Source organism: Hylobates moloch, unplaced genomic scaffold, assembly GCF_009828535.3.
Source record: "Hylobates moloch isolate HMO894 unplaced genomic scaffold, HMol_V3 SCAFFOLD_14, whole genome shotgun sequence".
NCBI lineage: Eukaryota > Metazoa > Chordata > Mammalia > Primates > Hylobatidae > Hylobates > Hylobates moloch.
The window spans coordinates 49,763,923-49,781,164 of NW_026652289.1; the positions used below are offsets into that span (position 1 = coordinate 49,763,923).

Genomic DNA, 17,242 nt, shown 5'->3' on the forward strand with positions numbered 1-17,242 from the left:
CCATCCAAGGAGCTGAAAAAGCAGTGGGAGGTAGGAACATGCATGACCCCAGCCTGCACCTATGCCCAGGCACCTGCTGAGGGTCGGGGGCGATGGTGGACTGTGAGTCTCCTCAGCTGACTCAACCAGTTGCTCCCTGAACAGATGGTAGCAGAGGTCTTGGGGCCTGGGATGCCAGAGTGTGGGGAATAAGCAGCCAAGAACCCATCCAAGGAGCTGAAAAAGCAGTGGGAGGTAGGAACATGCATGAGCCAAGGCTCCGAGACCCCGCGGTGTGCTCATGGTCCCATCAGATTCCACTCACTAAACACAATTCAAAGAGAAAACTATCTTAAGAATTTCAACAAAAGAGCTTGAAGTCCCAAATGCAGAGCCTTCTGAGCATAGGACCCCATCACACCTGCAAATCCAGCTCTGCCTGGAATGTTCAAAGATCTAAAGCCAACAATTTCACCTTGTTCTGCAGCAGCCAAGCCCTGAACTAAGAGTAACATCAACTTGCAACCTCAAGGTCAACAAAAATTCCAGATTCTACACATCTCTGCTAGCCTGATAACATGCACCTTCATGACATACTCTCATTCCCCACAACCATCCTGATAGGATCAGTCACCTGCATTTCACAGGAGGAATCAGACTCAGAGAGCCCAATCCACTTGCCCAAGCTCGCACAGCTGGGAAGTGGCAGAGCTGGGACTGGAACCCAGGTCTCCTGTCTGCTTGCCAGTCTTTCCACTCTACTCTGGTAGCCTCTTCCCACAGGGCTACCAGAGCTTAGTTCAGGGATGTCCCCACTCCAGCCCACCCAGTTCATTCTGGGATCAATCTTCGCCCAACACAGATTCCTAAATCTAAACCGAACTTCTGTATGGGATCAGGGAAGGAGTCCAGCCCCAGTACCAGATTATTGGCTTCATAATCAAGAGTGTCCAAGTGTCATTCATTCATTCACTTACTCACTCACTGAAGATCACCTACCACTGACCTCATCCTTTTCCCCAAGCACCACCTCTTCAGTCACTGTGGGCACCGTGCACTACCCGCCTCCTGGCCTTTGCACATGCTGGTGCTTCTGTTTGGAATGCCTTTTTCATCCCCACGCGTCCTACCTGGTGACATCCTACCAAGCTCAAACACCTCACCCTGGGGGATCCCTGCCCCGGAGGGTGCTCCCTGCTGTCTGCTCCCATGGCTTTCCCACACTCAGCTCACCATGTGAGAGCAGGCTCCATGTGTGCCTGTCACCCCAACAGGCCTGGCAGGAACTCCATAAGGACAGGGCTGTGTCGCTTATCACTCCTTCTTTTGGCCTGGCACATAGTAGGTACTCAATAAGGGCTTGATGAATGGATGGTTGTCAGGCTCTGTGGTAAGCATTAAAGAGATGAAAGTTTCTGCCTTTGGGTCTGATTGTGGTAGAGTGTCTTCAGTGCCATCGTAGGGCTTGCAGTGTGAACCCAAGTCAGGAAGTTGATTGTTTTACAGCCTGGGAGGTGTGGGTTTATGTTGCACGTGGCCTTAGAAGGTGTCAGGGCGTTGTAGGTCAGAGAAGGGGTGTAGGTGCAAAGGGCAGAGCCCCCTGTGGTGTTATGGAACAGAAAGCAGGTCAGTCATGACTGAGTGAGAGTGTGTGTGTGTGTCTCAAAGTGGCAGCAGAGACCCGTTTGATGGGAATTTTCGGAGCAATGCTTCCAATCGAGTGTATTAGGGCAAAATATTTTTAAAGAAGACTTTGAAAGAAGGACCATCTTGGGAAAGCTTTCTGGCCATAGTGTCTCTCTTGGTCTCTCTCTGTCTCTCTCTCTCTCTCTGTCCCCCTGATATACACACACACCTACACATATGCACAAACACGTCCTGCAGGTCAGAGGGTACTTGCTGGCTCTGAGTGGGCTCTAGGAGAATGGAAACAGAGCTCATTCCTGAGGAGTGGCCATCAGGTGGGCAGGACACACTGAAAAGCCAGGTGAGTGATGAGTGACACCAGTGAGGAAGGCCCGGGGTCTTAGACTATCAGAGCCAGGAGGACTCTGAAGACACCAAGGTCCATGGGGAGGAAGCGACTTACCCAAAGTCTCTCGCTTCCACGACTGGATCTCCTGGCTGAAATCCTTGGCCTGAGCCTGCCCCACCACAGCCTTCTCCTCCCTGCTGAGGAGAGGACCTTGATAACAGGGTACATATTCAGGAATGACAGTGTTGCCTGGATGGCCCCACACTCTCATGGTCCACCTCTCTTCTGATGGCCAAATAAGCTTCCTCAAGCCCCATCCCACATATTCCTGAGGATTCCCAGGGGTTTCCCTGGCCACCTCTTGCTTTCAAACTCCACTCTCCTGATCTATCACTGCACTTCTCATGGCTGCCTCCCCTCAGTCTTCACTGCTTCTTTCCCCTTGCGTGGTCACTACCTGTGTCTGTCAGAATAGGCTAGATTATGCTGCAGTAACACCCTCCAAATCTGAATGTCTTAAAACAACAGAGGTTGATTACTGACTCTGTGTGTCCACTGAGAGTTCTGCTGAAGACTCTGCTCCCCAAAATCCTTCAGTGATTGAGACACAAGCCAAGGAGGCTTCTGCCATCAAGAAATTCACCAGCCATGTGGCTGGGCTGGGGAAAGGCACATGGCACACTGCTCACATCACATTGGACAAAGCAAGTCAGGTGACTGTGCCCAACTTCAGAGGATCTGGGAAATACAATCCCACCATTTCCAAGAAGAGAGAGAACCAGAGTATCTGCAAAAGTCCCAATAACGACTCAGAGGAGGCTCCTCCTTCAGTCCCTACAACCCATGACACAGGCTGTTGTATGTAACAGAATGGAGGGGCACTCCACTATTAAAACAGAAAATAGCTCAAAAATGAATAGAAAACACCTCTGCCCTCATGTTACCCAGCCTTTCCTGCCACAACCATCCTTCACCAACCTCCCCTTTACACACTGACTTCTCTCCTCACACTGCCACGTGCCGCTTTTGTTGTTGTCCATAACCTCTTTCCCTACCAAGGTCTTCCCCCTGCATCTGGTGATGTGCCAGAGCCTGCTTCTACCATTGGCCATTGGCCATCTACACAACACTCTATCACACCAGCTTGCAAGAGCCAACTGTTAGATTTTCAAGAATTTCGCTAGCTGGGTATTTGACCTTTGGTAGCTTGAAATGGGCTGAGCTAGAAATGGGCTGACATCATGGGAACTGGCAAACGCTACAAGTCAGTTTTCCTTTCAGAGAGCTTTACCATTTATAATTTACCATTATATCATTGTCTGCAACTTTTTTCATGACCAGCTCTGTAATTTGCAGGACTCAGCACAAAAGAAAATGTGGGGCCCTTAAAAACTTCGAGACAGCAACTGCAGAAGCTCAAACCAACCATTGGGCCCTTGTAAGCCTGGGGCTCTGTGCCAGTGCACAGGCCACACATCCATGAAGCCAGCCTGTCTCTTCTCCCTCTGTACCCTCCATCCTGTGGCACCCACCCCAGCCATCTCTGTTAACAGGAGATCATGCCGACACACCTGTAACTTTACTAAGCAAAACAATCAATCCACTGCTGACTTAGTCTCTTCTCTCCCTTCTAAACAATCCTATCAGGACTTCTCTTTTATTACCAGAAAGCCCCATCAAGGAACCATGTAAAACAAGGGAACATCTACCTCCGAGAAGACTCCTCTCCTCCTCTAGAATGCTCAGTTTGGCATGATTTCATTTTTTTAATAGCTATTTCTCTCCCATTTGCAATTGGAAGTAAATTTGGAGAGCTAAGACAGGCCCTAAAGGGCAGCATAGGAGTTTGCAGGTGGCTGTAATATTTTACTGGAATGGGAACACACATATCCTAGAAGGCTGACAGTGGAGGGAACTGCAGAGATCTTTACCCTAAGGTTCAAAATGAAGACTTAGCCTTGCAATCAGTTTTGGGTTTTTTTTTTTTTTCAATCTTGTCACCCAGGCTGGAGTGCAATGGCACAATCTCGGCTCACTCCAACCTCCACCTCCTGGGTTCAAGCAATTCTCCTGCCTCAGCCTCCCAAGTAGCTGGCATTACAGGCGTGTGCCACCACACCCAGCTAATCTTTGTATTATTAGTAGAGATGGGGTTTCACCATGTTGGCCAGGCTGGTCTCGAACTCCTGACTTCAGGTGATCACCTGCCTCAACCTCCCAAAGTGCTGGGATTATAAGTATGAGCCATTGCAACCAGCCTAGAATCAGTTTTTAAAACACACTTTGATGTGGAACCCCAATATACAAAATAGGTAGAAGACTGCTCTGGGGAAAGGAGGGGAGGGTGGTCTTGGTCCTTCCCCACCAGCACCCCCTCTCCATGGCCACCCTCCCTGCTGTGGCCCTGCTCCCCATCTCTCCTGCCATCCCGCATTCCCAAGACCTGCTGCCCTGGCACACAACACTCTATCACACCCATGCCTTTGTTCATATCATTCCTTCTATTTGAATTCCTTCCCCCACATATACCAACTCTTGGACTCCTGTTTGCCCTTCAAAACCTTTCCTGGGGAGCCTTGCCACTTCCTGGCCAAGGCTCTCCCATGGCAGTGGGTGCACATCTCTGTTCTGGCCTGGCCTTGTTAGATTGCGAGCCACCTCTGTGAATGCCTGACCTCCTTCTTAGGCTGGGAGCTCCTCCAGGGAAGGGGCACTTGGCATGGTGCCCAACACAGACACCATCAGAGCATGCTGATAAGGTTGGCACAAAGGGAAACAGAGATGGGGGCACCTGTTGGGCTTCGATGGGGGCAGAGGGAAGCAGGGAGGCAGGAGAGAGAGCTGAGTTGTGTGGCACCTGCTTGAAAAGCAAGCAATGCAGCAATCTTTAGTAAACCGTTGGCTGCTAACAAAGAGAAAAAGATCTGGATTAATTCCATCACCCATTACTGCACTGACTAAACACACTCCAGGTTAAAGAAAGTGTCTCCGGAGAGGGGAGTAGGGTGGAGCAGGAGCCAATGCACCGTGCCCAAAGCGGGTGTAGCAAGTGAGAGTTTGCCTCTAGGGGGCAAAGAAAGCCAGTCTGAGGGTGGTGGGTGGGCAGGAGCCAGCCAAGACACCAGGCATGGAGCCAGGTGTGGAGTCGGCCAGCCAGAGTCAGGGTGTGAGCCAGAGGTCCAGTTCCCCATGGCTGTAATTCATGAGGATCAACTAAGTAGGGGCAGGATGTAACCAAACAAAGCAGGGTGCAAAGCAAAATCTACTTCCAGGAGGCACCTGCCAGTGTCAGGGAAAGGCTGCCTCCATGAGCCCTCCATGAGCCCTTTAGGCCTGGGGCTCCCACCACCATCCCGATATTGGCTCCAAGTTGCAATGGGCCAAGACTAGACATAGTTCAAGACTTTTGCAGAGTCCCCAGGCTTGCAACCCTCCAGAGCTTTGCCCACTTAGCCTGATCCTTAAATAAAGCCTCTAAAGTTTTTGTTGCCTGCGCATGTAGGATGGTGCCTGACCTAATTGCATCTATTTTCTGCCCTAGTCCCTGTTGAGTAGATGTCCCGGAATGCCTCTCTCTGAGAAGAGCACAATCGGTTTTAAACACAGACCACTTCCCCCAACCCAGCACACATACACACACATATCACCATCCTAAAGTGAAAAGGGGTGCTATGTGCAAATCCCAAAATTGGCAAAGAAAGCATCCTGGCACAGAGGTGAAAAGAAGCCGAAGGTAAAGTTGTTGACTGAGCAGGCTCCAAAGGCGGTGTGTGTGTGTGTGTGTGTGTGTGTGTGTACGCTTGCGTGTTCCTTAGCCCTTTAGAGTCCAGATCAAAGAATCAGTCATCATTTCAATGTGCAAATGTTCTCAAAGGATCAAAAAGGGGGAGGGGGTGGGGAGAAAAGCCCATCTCCACACTGACTATTTCTCAGTTAGATATTTTCAGCCACTCTTCAATCACAGGCTGGGGTAATTTTAGCAACCAGGGAGTGGAGAGCGGGTAACTGTTCCATTTTGCTTTCAAAGTGCTTGATTCGCTCAATTATGAGCGCCCATTCATCCTGTGGTTCAGCAAGTGGCCTTGAGGGGACAAAAGCCATGTGTTCCCAAGAGAGAACAGCGCCGGGCTTTGCAGCTTTGTTCGTAGAATCCCCCGAGCTACTATCTTTAGACATGCGGGGCTTCATTACTGCAGGGTTTTCCCTTGGTTAATGTTTTTGTTGCTGCTGTTGCTCTGATTTTTTTTAATTCACTTATTTGTGTAGACAAACAAGAATGTGTTGAGTGCCCAACCTCGCGCTAGGCACCAGGAGCACAATAAATGAAACAGCTGCAATCCCTTCTCCCTTAGAGCTCACAGCAAAGATAGAAGAGTAGACAGGCAATTCCAGCATTTTCACAGGAAAGTCCATGGCGCCGTGGGAACCCTGCTACAGGACACAAAACAAGGACTCACAGAATTGGAGTGGTTGGATGAGCCCTGCGCAAGAGGATACACCACTGGCCTGTCTACAGGATGAGTCCCAGAGGCCCCTGGCCACAGTGCAGCTTCAGTTGCACCTTCTCCTAGGCACAATGCCTTGGTTTTGTTCTTGCAGCTATGTCGACATCTGTGATCCCCAAATTATGCAAATGGAGATGTTCAGAGCAGCTAGATATTTGAAGAGCTGCTCCACTTTTCTAGGCCAGCAGTTTCCAGGTTATGATTGAAATAGGCCTCCGATTCTAAGAGGTGCTTTGGGGCTGCCCAGGAAGGAAAGCGCCAAGCCAGCAGGACTTCACCCGGAGCCACCTGCTCTATCTGATTTATATCCAGATACAATTTTGTTTGAAAAATAAAAGGATTACCTAGATGCCCATCAAAGGGGGAATGGATAAATAAAATGTAGTCTACACACACAAGGGAATATTGCTCGGCCTTGAAAGGGAAGGAAACTGACCCATGCTGCAACATGGAGAAACTTGAGGACATTATGCACCATGAAATAAGCCGGTCACAGAAAGACAAATAGCGCATGATTCTACTTAGATGAGGTACCTAGAGGAGTCCAATTCAGAGGCACAGAAGGTGGAATGTGGTTGCCAGGGACTGGGAGGAAGGGGAATGGAGAGTTATTGTTTGATGAGTACAGAGTTTCAGTTTTACAAAATGAAGAGTTCTGGAGGTAGATGGTGGTGATGGTTGCACAACAATGTGAATGTCCTTAATGCCACTGAACCATACCCTTAAAAATTGTTAAAATGGTAAATTTTAATATGTTACATGTGTTTTATCACAGCAAAAATTATTTTTAAAAAAAAGGGACTGGTTGTTTGGGGAGTAGGGAGGAGAACCACAGATTCAGGCCAAATTCTGAGATTACAAATGAGGTGGCTACAGCCCCGAGAGCAGAAGGGCTTCGTCCAAGGCCACTCTGGTTGGGCAGCCCAGCTGGCCTGGAACGCAGGTGTCTACCCATTCCCCGTGCAGCACTTGCTTCTCACAGATGTCTGGGGCCTGTCTGGTTACATGACCTGGATGCACAGAGTCAGAATCACAAACTGTGGCATCATGGCTTTTGGGGAAGAAGAGGCAGGGCACTCGGCTGCCACCCTGTGCCTGCCACCCACCAGCCAAAGACTTGGGGCCTCCGTGAGCCAGTGCCCCTCACAGGCTGACCTGTGTTTCTGTTGCAGATCGCATCCCTGCTCAAGGACAATGAGCGCATCCAGTCCACCCAGACTGTCGCCCCCAGTGATGAAGACAGCGACATCAAGAAAATTAAGAAGGTCAGTACTATCCCTCTGGGTGGCCTTCTTTGGAGCTCTCTCTTTAGAGAGCCAGTCCAGGGTCGGCAGTATCCACACCACAGCCCCACTGTCCTCAGGGCGTGCCCCCCATCCCCCAACCTCAGCTCCAAAAACAGAGCCCACACTCCCTTATCCCTGAAGGGTACCCTGTCAAGTCATTTCTTCTGGTTATCCCTATGGGGCAGAGTGCTTCAGCCCCGTTTTATAGATAAGAAAACTGAGGTTCCACAAGAAGAAGGAGTGGGGAAAGCCAGGACAGAAACCCAGGCCTGGGACTGTCAGCTGACCGCTTTCCTCGCATTGCCATTCACCTTGCCAAGGCCCCCAGGGCCACCTCTCCACTGCCACTCCCTGGCATGCCACCCCCACTGCCGTGTACATGCCACCTCTCACAAGTACCTCTTGAGTCCCAAGCAGACCCAGCATGGTAGTCCAGCCTTTTTCAGACCTGACTGCTTTTACCCTATTAGAGTTCGGGAGGGACAGACATCTCAGAAGCTACCAGGGATCTGCCCAGTGGCCAGGTAGTGACATACCATGGGCCACCCTGTGGTGGTGTGGCAGAGGGAAGGAGCATGGGTTGTGTTTGTAGCTTGCCAAACTCAAGACAGGGAAGCCTGACTCACCCTAAGAAAAACAGGTGAAACCACAGAATCCTATTTGTTGAGTGCGTAAAAGGACCCCAATGCCATCCCTAGAAACTGCAAACTGGCATCCCATGGGCCAAGTTCAGCGCACCAGGATGCTTGAGATTTTGAGATTTTCATCCCACACAGTGGGCTTTTTTTGGTTTACATTTTTAAAAATTTGTTGCCAGTGCTTTAAAAGCTAAACACATCACACAAAAATCTGGATTTCTGGTTTCTCAAGAATAGAAATAGCTAACATTAATTAACTACTTTCTATGTGCCAGACATTATTTTAAGAGCTTTATGCAGATTAATTCTATCCTCACTAAAATCCTCTGCGGTTTATTTATTATTTTCATTTTACATACGGGGAAGCTGAGACACAGAGAGGCAAAGGAACTTGCCCAAGGTCACACAGCTAAGTATTTACAGAGTAACATTCAAACCCTGGCGGCCAAGCTCCAGAGGCCATGCTGCTGGGACGCGACATCTCCTTAAGAAGCAGAAGGTCCAGCAGCCCCAGGCCACCTCCTGCACATGACAGCAGCCGGCCCAGGCAAGAGGTCCCACCTTATGACATCCCCCACCCCCAGCCAGCTTCACACACCTCTAAGAACTGCCAGAGCCCCACAGGCATTGGGACTTGCCACCCAGGTCTGAGTCAAGTCCCACCTGGGCAGTGACGCCCTGACCCGTGTTCTCTACTACAGCCCCAGTGAGCTTCCCAGCTCACCCCTGTATTTGGAGCATTCTGGTTGGAACATTTTATTAAAGGCTAGCTGAAATCCACCTCCCATTACTCTATTTTCACCCTCATGGAGCCTCAGAGTAAGCCCCTCCCTCTTTGAGAAAGCCCTTCCTATCTTCCGAGATAGCTCTTGGGGCTTGGGCTGGCCTCTTCTGTCTACGGCACCCATCTCTAGCCAGCAGGTCTGCCCCTGGACAACTGTACCTGCTGTTTGGAGACAGTGGTCCTTTCAGTGGAGAATACTGTATGAGCACCTCTGCCTGATCTCCACTGGTTCATCCCAGTACCCTTCCTCCCATTGTGGACCGTGAGCTTGCACACAGCTCAGAGGCCCCTTGATTGGAAGCCTGTACAGCTTAAAACAACTCTCTGTGTGTATGTCAATCAAGGCCCTTTCCCAAGTTCTTGCCAACATGAGGCCACTCCAAGCAGCCCAGCTCCAAGGCAACTGAGTTAAGTGTCTCTGTTCATTTCCCTACTGAGTCAGGAGGAGAGGCTCCAGGCAGGCACCAGGACTCAGAAGCCGCTGATGAGGGCTAAGTATGAGATTAACTAATTTTCCATGTTCTGTTCAATTTGATAATCACTCTACTATCCAGAAGAGCTTTAATTGAAACTTCTGGGCTTTCAGGCAAGTCATTAGACAAGACAAGGCATGAGCTGTGCCCAGCACGGCCCTGCAACCCTTTATCCTCGGGCAACCTCCCACTATGGAGACATGGAGCCACATTTTTCCTACTCCAGCAAATGCTTCCAAAGAAACCCAGGGGTCTTGTTAAACTGCAGAGGCCTGGGGTGGGGCTTGAGAATCTGCATTTCCAATAAGCTCTTCAGAGATGCCGATCCAATGTGTGGACCACACTTTCAGTCTAGCCATCATCTCTTTAGCCCCATTTTACAGATGGAAAAACTGACTCAGGGCAACCAAACAACTTGCCCTGTATCATGTGGGCAACAGAGCTAGGCCTGGTCTACATCTGAGCTCTTTTTGCTACATGCCCGGCATAGGAATAACAAAGCCTTGGTCCCTACCCTTGGGGAGCTCACAGCCTGGAAGGACAGGAGTGGTCCAGACTGCCTGACAGGAGCCTCTCCCCACTGGTCCTGCTGCTCAGGTGCAGAGCTTCCTGCGGGGCTGGCTGTGCCGGCGGAAATGGAAGACCATCATCCAGGACTACATCCGGTCACCCCATGCCGACAGCATGCGCAAGAGGAACCAGGTGGTGTTCAGCATGCTGGAGGCTGAGGCTGAGTACGTGCAGCAGCTGCACATCCTCGTCAACAATTTTCTGCGCCCGCTGCGGATGGCCGCCAGCTCCAAGAAGCCTCCCATCACGCACGACGACGTCAGCAGCATCTTCCTGAACAGGTGAGCACCCCTAAAGGTTGGCCAAGGCAGGAAGGAGACTAGTGAGCATTGGCCACAGCTAAGCTTTGACACACTCTCTCATGTGGGTCCCACCGAGTGCAGATGAGGCCCAGAGAGGACGAAAAGTGCCCAAGATCATGTGGCTAGAAACCACCAACCCCAATAATTGTGGGGCCTGGGGCAGGGGTACAAATATAGGCTCACAAAGTATAGTTCTAAACCAGTGGGCCTCAACTGGGGCAGTTTTGCTCCCCAGGGAACACTTAGGAATGTTTGGAAACATTGTTGATTGTCACCACGAGGGAGGTTGCTGTTGGCATCTAATGAGTAGAGGCCAGAGGTGCTACTAAATATACTACAATATGCAGGACAGTTCCCCACCAACAAAGAATTATTCCAACTACAATGTCAGTAGTGCCACAGTTAAGGAACCCTGGTTTAAATGTTTAAGAGTTACAAATCAAGCTACAAAACGTAAACTAAAATACCTTATTCTTCGACCTTGATACCATCCTAATGACCTGGAGGCCAGGTTGAAACTTAGAATTCTCAGGTGCCTTAGAGTTCTGCTGTGGACCACGCTACCCACATGTCTTATAAAGAAGTCACTTCTCCCAGGTGGTGACCCTGGCATTAATATGGGGCTTGTGGTTCTTCAGAAGGCTGCGCTGATGGCTGCCCTTCTGCTGTTGACTTCTTTTTAAAAGGAAATGGTTTAAATGAGCTTTCTGGTGGGTGATAAAATTGTATAAACTAGATAAAAGCAACAAAACAGCATGCTATTTACAATGGAATGTCATCTAAGAATTCAAGTAAATCATTATGTTCCCCTAGATGTTCATTCAACTACATTTCTTTTCAAATATTCAGCATTCAGTCCTTTCACTAATCTCAACCAGCCTTTTCTCCAAGCCCTCTGCATGAATATTTGGGACCCAGGGCCACCTTCCCTGTGTCCTCCTCTTCCCCCTTTCCCTAACAATGTGATGTGCTGAGTTTGAGGGGACTGTGGAACACCCCAGCGTGGGAATGTATGAGGTTGTGAGTCGGACATGAGTCTGAGGCTCAAGTGAGAGATTGGGCTGAAGAAACTGAAAGTCATTGGGGTGGGACAGGTTGACACTATAAAGGTGGGCAAAGCATCAGAATATGGGGGACAGAGAGAGAAGGAAAGAGAGAAGCAGGCAGGAGGAGGAAAATAGCTTTTGGCCTCATGAGACCTTTTTGAGACTGAATCACAGGGCCCCACAAGCTGCTTTTTAATAGACATGTTGATCACAGTTCTTAGACATTCAATAAATGCTTTTATGCATTGACTAAAACAACAGAAAAAGAATTATGTGTGTGTGAAATCAGGTAACATTTAACCCAGAAAGTGGGTTGTTTAGATTCAGTGACCTGGAATTTGAATGAAAAATGTGAAGAACGTGTTCCTTGCTGAGCAAACCCTGGATAGCTCAGCTGACTTCACATATTCTCAAACACAAGCCCATCTGTAGGTCTGGGTGGAGCCCAGGGGACTGCATTTCGAACAAGCTTGCAGGTGCTGCTGATGCTACTGGTCCCAGATGGCACCAAAATGGGAGGCTTGAGATAAACAGAGGTGGCTGCCTGTGTTTATCTCCACCATGACTCCTTATTTGAGGTTTACTTCAGGAGGCAGTAGTGTAGTTCTATGTTATTTGTACTTTTTTTGCATTTTAGGCCACCATTGCAAACTTTTGGTGACCATTTATCATCATCACTAAGAGGTGTCCTTTTGTGTTTGTTACCTCTTCTTAATTTTATTATACTTCATTGATTCATCTGAAATAGAATTCTTTTGACCTGGAATCTTTGATAGAGAATATTCATGCCAGCTCACAGTATTTGTTCAAAAGTTGTTCAGGAAAAAAAATCACAACATGGTTTTAGATTTTTATCTTCAAAGAACTGAATGGATCAGGTCAGATACCTTTAAGGGAGAACAAATGAGAAGGAGGAAAGGGGGATTTTGCCTTCTCATGAAGCTGATATTTTCAACAATGACCTTAAAAAGAAACACAATAGACCTCAAGATAGATCCAGGAATCCTTCAGCAGGGCAACTGGAAAGATTTACCTAAATCTGTTTTTCCCTTTCTGTTGTCAATACAAGGCAGTCCATAAGGGTTGGGCCCCAGCAATGATTAGGGATGGAAGGAATGTGTTGGTAGCCAGCAGCCCCACCAAAGGGAAGGACACTCATCCACTCGCTCATTCAACAAACAAGCAACACAGAGTGCCTGGCTGTGTGCTGGGTTCACATATACAGAGTGAGCCATGAAAACCCCACCATTGGGTCAAATGATCCAGCAGATGTTTACCATGGAATGTGGTGAGAACCACCAAAGAGGCTTCCTGGAGGAGGTGGTGTCTGAGCTTAGTCTTTAAGGACGCGAGAGAGTTTACAGGAGGAGGAGGAGGAAAGAGCTTTCCAGGTAGAGAGAACAGCATATGCGAAGGCCCAAAGGTGAGAGTGGGACTTGATTCTGGAGGCAGGAAGGAGCCATCAGACATTTCAGGCAGAGAATGTCGTGGTCAGGTCTGTCGCAGGAAGCTCAGCCCCTCTGCCATGTGGAGGGACACTCCTTGGGGAGAGTGGAGGATGGGAGGCTGGTAGAGATGCTAAGTGAGCATGCAGGGACTCCAGGGCCTGAGCAGGCATGACTGCCCAGCACATGTTTGCATCCTGCCAGCAGAGGCAAATGTGCATCTCAGCACACTTCCCTGGTGCCTTGTAGGGGGCTGGATAACTGAAGGCTGGTGGACCCGGAGGCAAAAGTTCAGAAAAGTAATGAGCTCCCCATCACAGTAAGAATTCAGAAGAGTAACCCTTTTTCAGAAACATCAAAGAGGTTTAGAAGTTTAATTAGATGCCTTTTAAGATCCTCCAGCTCTGAAGAGTGACACTATGACTGTGATGCTTTCAGGGCCTCCTGGGCAGTGTGCATGCCTGCCTAGAACAAAGATGAGTGGCATCCTCCAGAGGCTTCAGCCTGAGAAGCTCCCTTACCCATCCCCATCTCCCCAGGTAGCCACTTCTTCATCCCAAGGATGCTGCCCATTTCACCTTCTTTATGGTGGGCCCAAGGCCAACTGTTGCCTGCCTTAGCAATGTTATTGATCCCAGGAAAAAATAGTAGCAGCCTGATCAATTCTCAAGACCTCTAGAATATGGACTCTAGAGGTCATCAGTAAAAGCTGGTCCAGGAATGGTACCTGCCTCTTACAGGCACTGAAGGATCAAAGAAGAGACTTGGTGTAAAGTGTTTAGCACAGAGACTAGCATAGCCCAGGTGCTCCATAATAATGCACCTGCAAGAAATCAAAATCAAATATAACATGGAAGGAACACTTCTGACTCATTTTACAAAGTCAGCATTACCCTTATATCACAACCAAATACATCACAAGAAAACTACAGCCCAATATCCCTCATGTGCATATATACAAAATAGCAAAGTGAATCTAGCAATATATAAAAAGAGTAATATATCCTGACCAAGTGGGATCCATCCCAGGAATGCAAGGCTGGTTCAACATTGAAAATTAGTCAATGTAATTTACTCTATTGTCTTCCTAGATTAAGTGAGAAGACCTGGTGGTTATATCAATGGTTGTGAGTCTGATGAGGCTGGTTCCTCTCCTCTACCTTGGTCCCTGTTCTCTAACAGAGATCTGTCCTTCCCCAGGGGTCAGGGTGGGAAGGAAGAGCTGGAACATGACTGCCTCCAGATCATCCTCGCCTTATACGTGGTCACTTAGGGACAGCACAAGCTTCACTATCTTAAGCTCTATGCTTTTTTGCAAACATAAGGAACAGCTGGAATTATTTTTTGTGACCTTAAAACAGCCCCCACTCAGCACTTTGCAGGATTGAAGCTTCTGGACTACACTTCCCACATTACAGCAGGGCTTTATGGGACCTGCATTGTGCTGGTCTATCTGCCAGCACTTGGCCTGCATGCTTTCTGATCCTCAGGGACACCTATGAGGCTGGAGCCAGGATCATAGAGGTGGCAGGAAATGCTCAATAGCACACAGCGAGTGGGGGCAGGCTGGGATTGTAACCTAGATCTGTTTCACGGTAAGGCCCCAGCTTCCCCCGGCTGCCTTGTTAAATAATGGGCTGGAATTCTCTCCAGCAACCCATTTTCCTTGCCCCCACTGCTAATGAGTGTGGGTCATTACAGCACAGGTCTGGGCATGCACCCTCTGTTGGAGAACTCCCCCTTGTGTGTGAGCCCCACCTTTTCACTTGCTGTCCACGCTGTGGGGGCTGATCCAGGACGTGAACCTCACTGCTCTCCCTGCCTCAGACCACAGCACAGAGGTCTGTGTGTCATAAGCCATGGTGGAGCTGCCAGCTCACTTGCTGGAAAGCTTTTTCATATGTAGCTGTCCCCTAGATTTGCTTTTAGGCTGAAATATACAGCCACATTAGAAACCTGATGCTAATTTGGTGATTTAATTTACTGAAGCTCATTTTAAAAGGTCCTTGGGAAGAGAGAAGCTTGGCAGATTCATTGAGGATGTTGCAGAGCTGGGGAGGGTGTTAATTGTGTACTTCTGAAATGGGGGGAAAAGATCTTTGAACTAAACATTTGCAGCTGACTTTGTTCAGCCAAGACAATAAGCTTAGAGACGAGCGATTTCCCTTTAATAAAAACCATGCCCAGTGCCATGTGCAGGGAACCACAGGTGTTGCCCATGACAAGAGGCATCCTGTCCCGGTGGCAGATGGTTTGTATCTTGCTTCCTGCACTGACTGATTAGCAGTGGCTGCCTGGAGCCCTGAGCTGAGGGAATGATGAGGCTCAGCAGGGGAGCCTGCCACAATCAATTCATCCTGTCTGCATGGGCTGGAGAGTGACGAGGGGCAGGCCCTGGAACCCATGATGAGTGACTGGTGCAATGCAACAGGCAGGGTGTGGGGGCAAGAATGAAGGGGCCTGGTTCTGTCCTGCTCCTGCCCAGCCCTATCTGCCTTGGACTGGCCTTGGGTACGTCATGCCTCTTTCTGGGCTCAGGGAGGGAACCAGGCAAAATGAACATGTCCTGCAGTCAGGCCAATTCTCTGGCTGGAACATTCTTCCTACCCTACTCTCCTTCCAACAGCAATCATACTCTTCTTTATGTCTTTCTTTGGATGCCATGTCCCTGACCACCCCCACGCCCCTTGCTGCCATTGGCTTATGTCCCCTGGTCGTGCTGTCCCAGAGCCCCTATGCTTCTCTTTGTTGCATGCATCACACTTAAATAAAGATTTCTTTTTGTGTCTAGGTCTCTCACTATATTAACTGTTCAATGTGAGTGGGACAGGGCCATAGATTACAGCTGCACCAACTGTGCACTGTACAATTCTGGGGGCACCATTCACATTGCACAGGGATGAGCGGACTTTATTCTGTAAAGAGCCAAATAGCAAATGTTTTAGACTTCGTGGGACATACCATTTCTGTTACAACCAAGCAGTCACAGATAATCCAAAAACAAATGGGTGTGGCTATATTACAATAAAACTTTTCTTTTGTTTTCAACCATTTAAAAATGTAAAAATTATTCTAAGCTTTCAGGCCATACAAAAACAGCGGCTATGCTAGATTTGGCCCATGAGCTATAGTTTGCCAACCCCTGACATACACTAGGCTGTGAATGGTGCCCACTAGAATTGTGCATCCAGCAGCCTTGATGGGGACTATTTCTGTTTTTATCATTGCTGGAGTTAGACACAGGGAGACCATTGTCTGAGCAAGTGCCTGACACCTAGTAGGTACTCAATCACTATGTGTTGAACGAGTGAATGTAACACTAGTTCTGCAAGACGTTATTAGGTATTCCACCTTCAAGGGGTCACGTAGATTTGAGAAAGGTGCATGGTATATTCCCCTTAGAGAGTCACAACGAACTTGGCATTTTAAAAGAATAATCGTTTTTATTTAAACTGTTATAGAACATAGGAGAAAAGTGAAAAACTTCCCAATTTTTTTTACCAAAACTTGATTTTAAAAATAGCACATTTGTATGTGTGCAGACTCTCTCTCTCTCTCTTTCTCTAGCTCTCGCTCTTGCTCTGATAAATAGAAGAGCTATGCCCACAAAGGGGGTGGTGAGAGCAAAGGGAATGGCCTGTGCAAAGGCCCTAAGGCAGAAGAAAGCAAATCCAGGGAACAGAAGGCCAGAGTGGTAAGAAGGCATAGGGAAAAGGGAGTAGCCCATGAGACAGACAGAGGCAGTTCCTACAGGGCGTTGAAGGCCAAGTTAAGGCCACTCCCCCGATTAGATTCGATTTTTAAGAGGTGAATCCACTATGTGGAGAATGGGTAGACCAAGGGCAAGAATGGAAGCAAAAGATCAGTTAGGGGCCCACTGACAACAGTCTAGGCAGAGGTGACAGGGGTGGCAGATGCAACAGACAGGAGACAGCAGAATCAGCAGCTTTGATGGAGTAGATATAGGGATGACGGGGGAGGAGGTGATAGGTGATTCCCAGGTTCTATCTGAGAGGCTGGTGGGAAGGGCTACTATTTGATGAGAAGAGAAGAAGGAGAAGCAGCTCCGTGGGGTAGACCTGAGGTCAGGGTCAATGAAAAAAATCCTAAAAACTATTAGGAGTTCATGTTGTTAAAATATAAGCAAAATCAGGCTGGGCACAGTGGCTCATGCCTCTAATCGCAGCACTTTCGAGGCAGAAGGATTGCTTTAGCCAGGAATTCAAGACCAGCCCAGGC

The 17,242-nt window shown here is 48.7% G+C and overlaps 1 protein-coding gene across 6 annotated transcripts in view; it reads left to right on the forward strand.

The window, feature by feature from the left end:
- Positions 1 to 7,633: 7,633 nt before the first annotated feature.
- RASGRF1 (Ras protein specific guanine nucleotide releasing factor 1) overlaps positions 7,634 to 17,242 on the forward strand; it is an 82,759-nt gene continuing 73,150 nt past the window's right edge. For 5 of the 6 annotated variants that reach the window (XR_009209568.1, XR_009209569.1, XR_009209570.1 and 2 more), the window contains exon 1: positions 10,245 to 10,491. Coding sequence is in view for 2 of the 6 variants with exons in the window: in XM_058427220.1 (XP_058283203.1) it covers positions 10,325 to 10,491 (167 nt within the window). In the remaining 4 variants the exon portion in view is untranslated. Of the gene's footprint in view, positions 7,725 to 10,237; positions 10,492 to 17,242 lie in introns of those variants that run through there. The other variant, XR_009209571.1, reaches the window with a different exon arrangement.